Genomic DNA, 13,670 nt, shown 5'->3' with positions numbered 1-13,670 from the left:
CCTGAGTACACAGTGGGAGCACTCAAGGTCAGCCTGAGTACACAGTGGGAGCACTCAAGGTCAGCCTGAGTATACAGTGGGAGCACTCAAGGTCAACCTGAGTACACAGTGGGAGCACTCAAGGTCAGTGTGAGTACACAGTGAGAGCACTCAAGGTCAGCCTGAGTACAGAGTGGGAGCACTCAAGGTCAGCCTAAGTACACAGTGGGAGCACTCAAGGTCAGCGTGAGTACACCGAACACTCTAGGCTAACCAGGTGCCTGAATTGTCTGCTGAGATGCTGTACTTTGTCTCAAAAAAAGCCAAGGGTTGCAGCTGTGACTGCTGCTCTATGGTAGGGGCATGTGTCACGTTTGTAAGGCCCTCATTTTCATTCCTAGCTCCTTACGAGAAAATGTTGGTAGGGAGCTTTGTGGTGGGATAAAGATAACATAAAGCTGATGTGAATCATAACTGCTTCTTTGTGAATCACTGTGCTGTGCTCCCTAACGTATTTGACACCAAAATGTCAGAGGAAAGCTTTTGTACTGTGTATTTCAGTACACTAAGTGCACCCTGAGCTTAGTGCTTTTCTTGTCTACCTTGGAGCATGAATTACTTATCTCCCCAGGCTTAGGTTTCTCACTCTGAAACGTGTAATTAATATGTCATCCATGAGTTTCTTAATTTTTCCTTTACTTTTACATTTTTTAGTATGATGAGTGTACAAACTTGCTGTTCAGAATCGATGCTGCTCTCAGGTGTAGTTATGTGTTACTTGCCCTGTGTCCGTAGTCACTGTTTGGTTGCTATGACAAGGCATAATGACTAAGGCAGCTTTGTAAAAGGAAGCTTTTAATTGAGCCTTGCTTAGAGTTTCAGAGGTGTAATCCCATGGTGGGGAGCATGTCAGTATCCTTGGTGCTATTGGAGCAGTAGCTGAGAGCTACATCATGATCTGTAGGCAGAGAGAGAGAGAGAGAGAGAGACAGAGACAGAGACAGAGACAGAGACAGAGACACAGAGACAGACAGACAGACAGACAGAGACAGAGAACAAGAGAGGCACACACACACACACACTCACACACACACACAGGGCTTGGCATGGACCTCTAAGTCCACCCCCAGTGACACATACCCCTCAAGGCCTCCTAATTCTTTAGATTAGTGCCATTCCCTGGAGACGAAACATTCAGAGTTTAGGGGGCCATTCTTACTCAAACCACCATACACCCCAGCCCTTTTCTTTGATGTAGAGTGTATAAATATGTCCAAAAGGAAAACACTTGAAGCAGCTGGAGAATTTTGAGCTGAAATGTTAGTTTAAGAAAAAACAACCAGCCAAACAAACAAAAAAGCTGCACAGTGACTAGCGTTAGTGTTTTCATAGACAGAAGCTCTTAGCACCAAGCTCCTGGTGAATTTTTGTGAGTGTTGAAGCACCAGTGTGGCTCGAGAGTGATTGGGTAAGCTGTCCTAAATACTGTAGGACACCAGGGCTAGGCCAGAGAGAGCCCTGGACTACTTTGTCTGGACATAGTGTTGCTCTAAGCTTGTTTGGGACCCTGGATAGCCGTAGCGTACAAGAGCTCCTTTGCCTTGAAGCGTCAGCATCCAGTGTGAAGAGACGTCTCTGTATTTGAAGCACAGTGAAGTAGAAGAAGCATGTGGCCGAGGTGGAGTGGGGTGACAGTCATCACACAGTCACTCCCAATCTGCTCCTTCGGGTCCCTGCAGTCACATGCTTTATGTCTTTTGTAACTGTTCCTAAAAATATGCATTTTACCATGTTAATTTATTCCTAAGGTGATTGATTATACATCTTTTTAAAGTTGACATTTAGAAGTTAATGAATAACTGAAGGTAGTGCCCAATTTTCCAGCAATAGCAGTTAAAGAGTGAGTTCAATCAGGGCCACACAATCTCATGAAGAAAAACATGCATGTTCTCCTTCATATGGGAACTCAGGCATAAGCGTAATATATGGCCTATGTGCAATATAGGATATATGTAAACAGATATGTAAACATGAAGAAACACCAAGAAGAGGAAAGATGGGCTAGGCAATGAGTCTGAGCTCCAAAGGGAGGCATGACCTCATCATTTGTCTGTTCCAGGCTCCGACTCTCTGTTTCTGGTGCTGGATAAGTACACGCAGTATTTGATAGTAAACTGTAAAATCTAATGCTCTACAGCTTCGGTTTTGAATGACTACTAACTGTTTAGAAGTCTATTGAAGTGTAAAGACTTGGGACTGGTCAGTTTTAGTATATGACTTTTTCTAGTGTAATTTTTTTTTTTTAAATAATAAAGTTTAAAATTAAAAAAAAAAAGGAGTGAATTTTGCATGATGAAGCTTTGAGACAGTTTATTTATACCCCCTTCTGTAAGGCAGAGCGATGCTTTTAATGTTCAGATTTTTTTCCTTTTTCCTTTTTAAAGACCAGGTCTTAGTATAAAGCCTTGGTTTGGAACTTGCCATGTAGACCATGATGACCTCTCAGGCACCTACCTTCTACCTGAGAGCTGGGATTAAAGGCATGAACCGCCATGCCTGGCCTTACATTTTGGTTTTTAAATTTAGAAAAGAGTACAAATTGCTTTGTTAATAAGTATCTAAATTTTTCTATATGTATTTATTGATGTAAGCTTACAGAAGCATTAGCCAAATGAAGAGTGTCATTATGGAGTTGAAGTGTTAGTCTTCTGATACCTGTCATTTGGCTTTCTCCTCTGATCTAAGTGTTTTCTTACAATGGCTTTGTTTCTGAAGAAGGCGTCAGAGATCGTTCCTCTCTTTATTGGTTAATTAATATGGTTAATTACTATTTTATTACTATATTGGCCATTTTGTGCCAATATAAACATAAGAGACTGTATTTTCCTTCTGCTAAAGAGACCCTTTGGCAGGGATGTCAGGCAGTGTCCCTTTCAGGTAATGTGAGAGCGGGTTCCGCGCTTGTGGCGATGGCGCATTGCTCCGTTGCAGCTGTGTGTTAGTTGTCCACATTTACATAGTGAGTCGGACTTTAACCCGGAGACATTCCGCCTATCCTGGCGGTGACCCATAGTAAAGCATGTAGTATGTCCTCTACGTAAATGGAACCAAAGCTTCACAAATCCTCACTACACAATGTTCTGATATATTCTAGATAACCTGTCTTCATATTCAAAAGGATGCTAGTCACAATCCACTGAATTGGTTTCAAGATATTCTACCAAGTTGTTTAAAAAGCTTGAAATACACTACCCTAGCTGATCACAGATATTAGTATGTTTTCATCTAATAAATTGTCTCTAATTCCAAAGCAGACTCTGCAGAAAATATGCATATTATTCAACTCCAGGTTCTTAACAAAGCAAAGGAGAGGCAACTGGACAGCTTGGTTGAAAAGCTGAAGGACAGCGAACGCCAGGTTCGGTATCTGAACCACCAGCTGCTAATAGTCCAAGGTGAGGTGACACAGCCGGGCAGCTGGTGTCTGAAACTTGCTTTATTCTGTTTTAGCTTCCTGGGCTTTTCATTTCCAGACCCAGGCAGAGAGCTCACATGGGTCAGAACAGATCCCAAGCCCAGGACTTCTGTGCCTGGTGTTTGGAGACATTTTTCTTTTCTCCTTTTCTTCTATTTCCTTCTTCTTCCCAGGTGTTAGACTCAGTGAGCTAGTGGGCACTGCCCACTGTGTGGACGGCCCTCCGCACTAACAGCTGTGGGTGTTGTCATTACCTTCATAAAGGAGTCCACTCATAGGTGACAAGTTTCATTTGTAATGCAGCAGAAGTTGGGGCCCTCATGGCCATTTCTATGTAACCATATGGAGGAAGTATATCAGGTCCCGGCTGCTCATTCTTCTGTGCTGTCGCTTTCATCAGTGTTGAGTGTCCATTTGTAGAATAATTTTGTGACAGCTCATTTCAAATTGAATTGATAGTGAAGCAACAGCTCTTTTTGTAATGTTCACAAGATCTTTTGGGAGAGATGAATAGGTGACGTATTTGAGAAGTACCAAGGACTGGGGATTCAAGAGTTCCTTACAACTTATGACGGGATGATTAGTCGTAGGTACCTTGTTTTGGGAGTAAGGGTCTTACTGTGTGGCCCAGTGATCTTGCCTCAACCCCTGAGTACTGGGATTACTGGTATGTACAGCTATGACCTGCTCTAGGACACCTTTTTGGTTGACATGAGCTTGTATCTGTGGTGCTCCTTAAGTCAACAGATGCAGCGGTATTGGGGATCCTTTGCCACGAAGGTTACAATAAGGATTTACAGGCTGTGCCTCTGGTTCTTTAAGTTATTTTTGGCATCAAATACTTTTTAAATAACTTTTTTAGTTTTTCTTTTTTTCGAAAGCAGCTAAAACTCATTTGTCTGAATTGAATTTCATTCAGATATAGATCTCATAGAGATTGTGACAATTATTGTCTCACAGCGGGGACAGCATTTATGTAATATCTTTCACGCTCCAGATGAAAAGGATGGCTTGGCCATCAGCCTTCGGGAGTCCCAGCAGCTCTTTCAGAATGGAAAGGAGAGGGAGATGCAGCTTGAAGCCCAGATTAAAGCACTGGAGATGCAGATCGAAGCCTTCAGAGTCAGTGAAGAGAAGGTAAGCTTTAGCTTCAGCCATCAGAACTTCCATTTGGGGCTGGAGCTGGGGCTCAGTGGTTAGCACAGACTGCTCTTCAGAGGACCAGGGTTCAATTCTCAGCACCCACATGGCAACTGGTAACAGCCTGTAACTTCAATCCTAGTGGATCCCATGCCCTCTTCTAGTCTTTGTGGGCACCAGGCACATGTGGAACATAGGGCAAAACATTCACAGATTAAATAATTAAATAAAGAATTAAATTTAGTTTGTATAAGGCCAAATTGAGAAGAGCTCTATCACAGATGTCCTACCCCTCACCTGGGGTCAACTGGGTGCCAGGAAGAGATGGCAGCCCTTCCCTGTTGGCGCCTGCATTTCTGGCATCTCCATCCTTTCTGGGTTTTATGCTCTCTAAAATCTCAACTACTCTAGTTGTACCCTTTCTGCAAATTCTCTTATTGCTATTCAAATAATCCTTCCAGAATATGGTGCTAATTTTGTTATTCTCTTACTTAAAGGCTTTGCAGGATGTGGTTTATTGTGGGACAAGGAGACCTTCCGTCCAAGGTCATCTCTTCCCCCTGTCTCAGTTTTGTATTGCCTCTCCTTGGGAGTGCCTGTTCCACAGCCACTGCCATCTGACTAACTAGCTCCGCTTCCCGCGCTTTACTGCCAACACTCTGGTAACAGAGTTCCTAGAAGGTGCCATTGGGCGAGTCTCATGCTTGTAGCTCTGCCATCCAGGCCAGTCTTTGGCTAATAGTTGGCAGCCAGTATGTGCTGCGTGTTGCTTAAAATTAGCTTACCCTGTATATATGTATTCTTATGTATTTTTCTGTTCCTATGTGAAATTTGTCATGATGTATTTATGGTGTATTTTAAATTGGCAGACTAGGGTTGTCCCTATTCAAAACTCTGTTAATTTCCCCCTCATTTTTTCTTTAGATTTTTGTACATCAATGTATGTTTTATAAAACAAAAATCTGATTGAAATTCTGATTGCGAAGGCACTGGGCTCTACCATTGTATACGTGTGCCATGCAGGTCTTAGAAGGCAGTTCCCTGCTCAAGAGTATGATGTCAGTTATTATTCTGAGAGCATAAAGATCTTGAGCCAAGTAGTTCCCTTCAAAGTCTCTTTATTTTAGGTTATATAATTAGCAGATTTAATCCCATCTGCAACTTTAATTTTCTCTTGCTGTAAAGCTTACATAATTGCCAATTTGGGGCATCAGGAAGCCATCCGTGGGTAATCACCCACAGTACCAGCAATGTTTTCAGAGCTCTTAGTGCCGGGGTGTAGTGGCATGAGCCTGTACTCCTTAGCTCCTCAGAGGATGAGGTGAGATGATCACTTGAGCCTGGTCCTTAGCTCCTCAGAGGATGAGGTGAGATGATCACTTGAGCCTGGATCCTTAGCTCCTCAGAGGATGAGGTGAGATGATCACTTGAGCCTGTACTCCTTAGCTCCTCAGAGGATGAGGTGAGATGATCGCTTGAGCCTGGGTCCTTAGCTCCTCAGAGGATGAGGTGAGATGATCGCTTGAGCCCGGGTCCTTAGCTCCTCAGAGGATGAGGTGAGATGATCACTTGAGCCTGGTTCCTTAGCTCCTCAGAGGATGAGGTGAGATGATCACTTGAGCCTGGGAATTTGAAGCCAGCCTTGGCAGACACTGGTGTCCTGTTTCAAAGAAGAAAACCAGGAAACGTTATTTAGTAAGCGACCATTTGGAGGTTTGCAGTCTTTGGAGGAGCAGCACATTTTTCTGTGACCCTGTAGTAAGTGACCATTTGGAGGTTTGCAGTCTTTGGAGGAGCAGCACATTTTTCTGTGACCCTGCAGTTGGGTTGCCTTCACTTTGCTCATAGAACGATGCAAACAATGTCAGGGCCAATATTGCTCCGGCGCCACCTTGCTCTTCAGAATCTTCATTCTCCCTCAGTATGGATTGTGCAGCTTAGCTTCTCAGTGAGTAACTGTTCCCAGCAACTGTGGGCTTGAGAATAGCAACTGGGGGAGGGAGGGTCAAGGAGCATAGATAAGATGCTATCAGCGTGGTACCCTGTGTGTTTGCTAGCTCACCAAGAAGCTCAGAACAACTGAGATCACCCTGGAAAGCTTGAAACAGCAACTGGTGGAGCTCCATCATTCTGAGTCACTTCAGCGAGCCAGAGAGCAGCATGAGAGCATCGTTGCCAGCCTCACACGGAAGTATGAAGAGCAGGTGTCATCCTTACAGAAGAATTTGGACGCTACCATAACGGCCCTTCAGGAACAGGTCAGGAGATTCCTAGTGAGCAACTGTCAGCTGAGTGAAGTTGGATATTTTGTGGTCCTCAAGGTAGAAATTTTTTTGGTAATGGTAGGTATAAAATTGTAACTGAGCCTTCACTCCACCTCTCCTCCCCCCAAAACCCCCTGATTTTTATTTTAATCATGAGTGTGTCTCCAACCCTGTTTTTGGATACCTTTCTCGTAGGATCCACTAGTACCTTCTCAGACCTCATAGTGTAATATATATATATATATATATATATATATATATATATATATATATATAGAATAAATGCCCACTGAGAGGAATACAATGGGTATACTGGCACTGGCCAGAACCTGAGCTTGACCCGGGAGCTTGACCTTTTGTAGGTGTCTGAGTTTCCAGCTCTCAGTAAGGAGTATTGAGAAATGGTTCCTTTGAGAATAGAAGTTGGATATCTTGAATCCAGTATTCTAATGGCTGACCATAGAAATTTGCACACTAGAAGAACTCTTACAGACAGTAATCAGTATTATATAAGAAAAATCTTTGGAGTAAGTGTATTATATATATACATTTCCTGGCTAGTTTTCATGTCAACTTGACACAATAAGCTAGAGTCACTTGAGAAGGGGGAGCCTCAGTTGAGAAAATGCTTCCATAAGATGGTCTCTAGTCAGGCTTGTAGGGCATTTTAAAATTAGTGATTGATGTAGGAGGGCCCAGCCCATTGTGTTACCCCTTGCCTGGTGGTCCTGGTTTCTATAAGCAAGCCATGAGGAGCAAGCCAGTAAGCAGCACCCCTCTGTGGCCTCTGCACCAGCTCCTGCCTCCAGGTTCCTCCCTGCTTGAGTCCTGTCCTGACTTCCTTTGATGATGAACAGTGATATGGAAGTGTAAGCCAAATAAACCCTTTCCTCCTCAACTTGCTTTTGGTCATGGTATTTCAACACAGCAATAGTAACCCTAACTAAGATAATAATAACATTAAGTAAATTTCATATTTAATCTTGAGTGTCCTCCCTAACATAACTGTATGTGTTTTCAAATTTCCCAAAAGTGAAGTGTTTCCCTGGACACTCAGTCTGTATAATGTATAAAATAGGGAAGAAAGTCTTATACAGGTAAACTGCTTGAGCATATTGCACAATTGATTTTTGTGTTTGTGTCTAAGGAGTCAATATTGAAGGCTCTGCATCAAGGAGCAGGTTACCTGCCTTGTGTACAGAGCCCTAGGTCGAATGAATACAGTTTCAGGATGAGTTTTTCCTGATGTAAGTTAAGAACTAATTTATCCTAAGAGACAAAGGGAAGAAACTAAGACAGGAGGGTGGGACAAACCTCCCAAGATTCCCTTTGATTTGAGCTGCCATCTCTGACTTCCGTGGCCAACTCTACCTTTTCCCGGGTTCAGTAGACCCATAATGACAGAGTAATGGTTTGTGTAACATTTTATTCTGCTTTTATAATGTTATATATTTTATTTTATTTATGACTCAAGTCTCACATAGCTCAAGCTGTCCTTAAACTTGCCCTGTAGCCAGCGGTGACTTTGAACTTCTGATCTTCCTGCCTTTGCTTTCTGAGTGCTGGGGCTACAGAATGCCCCCCATGCTCCAGTTACATGCTGCTGCGGTGTGCCCCGGGTTTGGTGCAGGCCAGGCAGGCCAGCATTATTTTATTTATGTGTTTTATTCAATTGGTTAATTTTTTTCTTTTACACAGAAAATATTGTGAATTTGGTGATAATGGAGGGTTTCTAGGGTTGGAAAAGATAAAGGTGTGCCCAATTGAAGAGTCTGCTGTATAGAAGCACAACTAGAATTGGGGGTGTAGTTCATTGTTATTTTACTTTTTTCTGCCAATTGTCTAAGGAATTTTTAATTTTAAAATAAGCTTTATTATAAAAAGACATCATACACTGAAATTAAGCAGATCTAAAGTCTATACAGTTCAATGACCTATATATAGTTAGAAATCAGTTGTTATTTTTTAAACTGTTTGTTTATTCATACTGCTTTTGGTTAGCACAGTGGTATTGCGCAGCCATTGGTGGTCCTTGGCCAGTTTAGGAAGGTGAAACCTGTCAGCTCCTGTGCGGTGTTTGAAAAGAGCGGTGTCTCCACTGACTTGATGATCTCACCGGGATGTGGGGGAGGGTTCCCAGTGGGTTTGGAAACCTTCCTTGTAGGAATGGTTGGTACATATGTTGGCAAAGCCCACATGGCTCTCAGGACAACCCCTGGCTTTGCTCTAGGACAAACACTTCCTTCCAGTCTCTGGTCATTGCAGGGCAGGTCATGATCACAGCTGTGCCTCTTTATCTTTTCCCATGCCTGCCATCACCACTTCAGGAGAGGGACTTAGACCAGAAGGTGGAATGGAATCTCGGATCTGTGCAAAATGTGCTTCCGCTTCCAAACTATGAGCTGTATTTACTGTGACGCCTCCCCATACTCTGGAGTGTCCACCTGGGAGTGTTTTTTATGGCATCCCCTTTGTAAACTTGTGATCCATTGGCTCAGCAGTGTTTGTAATAAGGAGTCAAATAATTGTACCCAATCAGTATTATTTTATAATCTAATTGATATTTCTAATTGGAAGAGTACAACAAAAGAGGTTTACAGCAAAAGTGAGAGAGAAATAAAGAATTTCCCATGATTCCACTTCCTACTCTCTGAGCTTAGTTCCCTTGTTTCACGGCTTGACTCTTACATGCTCATGAGATGACGATGTATATAAACTGTAACTTCATATAAACTTAAGGCACTCAGTTTGTTGACACCCACAGGGTAACTTGCTGGGATGTCAAGAGTACACGGACTGTGTAAGTCTTACTGGGAGCGAGCGGCATCTCTACAATGTTGAGCGTTCCTACCATGAAGACAGAGTATCTGTCCAGTTATTTAGTTCTTTATTGATTTTGTCAGAGTTTTGTAGTTTCTCCAAATAGATCTTATACATGTTTTACATTTCTGTTAAAGGCCCTCATTTTTGGAGTGGTATTGTAAATGACATGACAGTTTTTAAATTTCATATTCTATTTGCTCCTTCCTCCCTCAGGAGACAGCGACATTCTTTTCATTTTATTTTATTTTATTTTATTTTTTTAAAGATTTGTTTATTTTACATATGAGTACACCATTGCTTTCTTCAGACACACCAGAAGAGGGCATCAGATTCCTTTACAGATGGTGGTGAGCCACCACGTGGTTGCTGGGAATTGAACTCAGGACCTCTGGAAGAACACTCAGTGCTCTTAACTGCGCAGCCATCTCTCCAGCCTAGGCAGTGACATTCTCTAGTAGCTTCTCTGCACTCCTGCAGTTGCTTCCTAGTTTAGTGGTTTCCCTCCTGCTGTTCTGTGTTGCAGATCATAGCATTCATGGACAGAGCTTTACTGTCTGTCTGCTGCCTGTGTCCCTTTTATTTCCCTTTCTTACCATAGTGCGTTGGTGAGAACTTCTGACATGATGCTGAAAGGCACGGAAGGGCATCTCTTCCCTGATCCTCAGCCTTGTGGGAAAGTTCCAGGTTTTCCTGTTAAGTATGCCAGATTCAGAAAGTTTGTAAGGCTTAGTTTTCTTTTAAATCACAAATGGTTGCTAGTTGTATTTTGAAAGACAGAGTTCAACACAGAGACTGCCCAGTTGCATGTAATGGGAGGTGTGACAGTCTGACACAGCTGAGTTTTTGAATGTCTGTGTGTGCCTGGTGCCATTTGAGAAATACATGGTTATAACCTATTACAAACCTAGAGCTTTCCTTAAACATCAGGTCTTTCTATGTAGAAAAGACTGTATATACAACTTATTGCCACAACTTAAAACTGTTGTGACGTCTAGACCATGAGTCTGAGTGTCTTGCCATCCCTCATGACAGGCGTTTGTGTGCATTCCCATTAGCTCATCACGCTGCAGGCATGTGATGCTGGCTTGTTAGAACCGTGCTTCCCAAGCCGGCCGGGGAGCAGCAGCAGCAGCAGCAGCAGCAGCTGCCGCAGCAGCAGCCTCAGCAACAGCAGCCTCAGCAGCAGCAGCAGGCCAAGGCCTTTGCAGCGCTAAATAAACAGGCACTGCCTTCCAGAAGCTTTATTTTGCTAAAACTCTGTAGAAAAAAATTTAAAGCAAACACAGCTGCATTGTGACATAGAATACAAAATGCCCAGGAGTCTCAAAGCAAAGTGAGAGCCCTCAGAGCCCCTTGCCTTGGCACAAGGACCCTCCTGTATTATTTACGTTTGGGGTAGGTATCACTGTATTCATGCTGAGAGCATTATTGAGGTTCAGGCCATGGAAGGGGATCTGGTACCAAAGGCCCAAGCGCTCTCCCTTCAGAGCTCTTGCTAATGGTTTGCTTAGGGCTTCTCCAGTGGCTGAAGACTTGCTACACTGTTCTTCTGCCTCTTCCATGCTTTGATTGACAGTCACCCCGAGCAGCTTTTAGGTGAGAAGCAATGGTTGCTACAGTGATGGGTTCTTTTACCTGGGCTTCAAGCTCCCATAGCTCTTTATTTCCAAATATGTTTCCTCATTGGAGAAAAGTTTGCTGTATGCACAGTCTCTCTCCATATCTATATGTAGGGGACACTGATCTTTGCCCTGTAGTGTATATTGTTTATATATCCTATTGACACACACAACAGCTAACATGTCTTTTTGTCATTAATTTTTCAAGTATCATTATAATGCTTGTTAAGCATAACATATTGCAGAGATGCCATCGGACAGAAATAAGATGTGTAACAGGTAGAAGGAGGAATATAGGAGAGACAGATTAGATTTTAAAAGAAACCCAGAGGAGGGTAAGGTTAGTTTTGGCTGCCCTGGACAGAGTGAGCCCTTGGCTGCTCAGAATAGAGTTCCTGTGTGTCCTTCTGTTTCCTTGTCTGAGGGTTCAGACTCCATGGCTCTAAGTGGTTTGCCTACATTTCTATCGATATGTTAACACAGCATAAAGTGCAAACAGGATTGTACTATATTCCCTTTGGCATGAGTAAACTCTGGTTTTAGAATAACAGTATCTTACAGGTGCCCTTTGTTAGCTGGGCCTCCCTCTCAGGTCACAAGTGTTCTCTTCCCATCCTGTGCACAGGTTAACCTGTCAAAGAGATCATACTACCAGGTGATGATTTTGCATCTGATGGTTTTAATTTCTACTAAAAGTGGTCGTGAAAATGACTTGCCACCTTCTCTTCTGTTTAGGAAAGTATTTGCACGCGTTTGAAGGACCATGTGCAACAACTGGAGCGGAACCAGGAAGCAGTGAGATTAGAGAAGACAGAGCTCATTAACAGGCTGACAAGGAGTCTAGAGGACAGTCAGAAGCAGTGTGCCCACCTGCTGCAGTCAGGTGCGCGTCTTGTCGCTGTCCCCAGGGCTACTGTGAAACAGGCCTGGCTGGATCCCTGAACTACAGTTGTGCTTGTTATTGCCACGTGCGAGGGGGTGTGGGCTTGCATGTGCATGTCATGGGTCACATGTAGACACTAGAGGACATCTTCCACAGTTGGTTCTCTCTTTTGCCCTGAGCTCTGGAGCTGAGACTCAGGTTGTCTTGCATCTGTCCCAACTGACTTGAATTGCAAGTGCCTTTACCCACAGAGCCATCTCACCAGCCCAGGTCCCCGAGGTATAGAAAAGCTAGAAGACAGAAAAGTCCACTAGTGGTCAGTTTCTTTTTAGAAAGGGTTATATGTGCAGTTCATTTTAAAGGTGCAGTTCATTTCTGTTATGTAATTTGGAATACAGGCGAGTGTAATGTTCCAAATAAACATCACCTGCACTCCTCTGAGAAACTAATGTTGTGGTGCCTGAAACTGCTTCCCACAGAGGAAGGGGAGTACTCGCCAGGTGGCGCTCTGCTTCCAAAGATGCAGAAATCCTGTCCTCAGCCACCTTTGACTATGAGAGCCCATTGTATTTGCCTGTTTTAGACCCAATATTTGATTAAATATTTCTGCCTTTTTGTTTAACTTCAGATTGTTTATCCACTCACAGTCATCAGTGGACACTGAGTTACACTTTTGTCGCTATGAAGATTTGAGTGTGGCCTCTGTGGTATCTGAGATGGGCTTCCTGTGCTTTTCGTGGCCCTGGTACCTTTAATTATTTTTATAAAATGATGTTAAAGGCACTAGAATGTCAAGTTGATACACAGACCATGGAAGAGATAAAAGTCAACCTCATTTCTGGTTGACAAAATAGGTGGTTTTTTAATTAACTCATATATATACATGTCACATTTTGGCATATGAGCTAGTCAGACAGTTGGAACAGGGTATGGGAGTGTGGTTTAATTAAGGTAAAAGCACTAAAGTTAAAGGCTGTGTGTGTTCTGCTGAGGGACCAGATTTGGACCCTGTTCCCTTTAGGCTCTCCTGGCCCTGCTTCCCTGTAGCCTCCCCCCCCCCCCCATGACTTAGTGAGTCTTTCCTTGGCTATTAAAGACTTTGAACTGTGAATACGTCCCCCAGCTGTTTCTGAGAGGCCTGTTTTCATTTAAAGAAACCCTCAAACCACCCTTTGAACTAGAGTCTCACTAGTACATTTCAGATATGAGTTTGCTGGGGATGGAGAGGTAGCTCAGCAGTGAAGGGCACTCTGCTGCTGCAGACGACTGGAGTCCCATTCATAGCACCCATGGAGAGCACAACTGCCTGCAAGTCCAGCCCCAGGAACCCTGACACCCGCTTCTGGCCTCTGTGGATGTGTGTGTGTACACAGAAACACACACACTCTCTCTTTCTTTCTCTTTCTCTTTCTCTTTCTCTTTCTCTTTCTCTTTCTCTTTCTCTTTCTCTTTCTCTTTCTCTTTCTCTTTCTCTTTCTCTTTCTCTT

The 13,670-nt window shown here is 43.3% G+C and overlaps 1 protein-coding gene across 5 annotated transcripts in view; it reads left to right on the top strand.

The window, feature by feature from the left end:
- Nucleotides 1-13,670, top strand: part of Cep152 (centrosomal protein 152) — a 59,126-nt gene that overhangs the window by 7,157 nt on the left and 38,299 nt on the right. For 3 of the 5 annotated variants that reach the window (XM_029536866.1, XM_029536868.1, XM_029536867.1), the window contains exons 7-10: nt 3,294-3,434; nt 4,452-4,591; nt 6,652-6,852; nt 12,036-12,183. In XM_029536866.1, the coding sequence (XP_029392726.1) occupies nt 3,294-3,434; nt 4,452-4,591; nt 6,652-6,852; nt 12,036-12,183 (630 nt within the window). The remainder of the gene's footprint in view (nt 1-3,293; nt 3,435-4,451; nt 4,592-6,651; nt 6,853-12,035; nt 12,184-13,670) is intronic. The other 2 variants (XM_029536869.1, XM_029536870.1) reach the window with 1 other exon arrangement.

The sequence above is a fragment of the Mus pahari genome, chromosome 3 (genome assembly GCF_900095145.1).
Source record: "Mus pahari chromosome 3, PAHARI_EIJ_v1.1, whole genome shotgun sequence".
Lineage (NCBI taxonomy): Eukaryota > Metazoa > Chordata > Mammalia > Rodentia > Muridae > Mus > Mus pahari.
The sequence above is the reverse complement of the archived record's forward strand: the minus strand, read 5'-3'. Positions and strand labels throughout refer to the sequence as shown.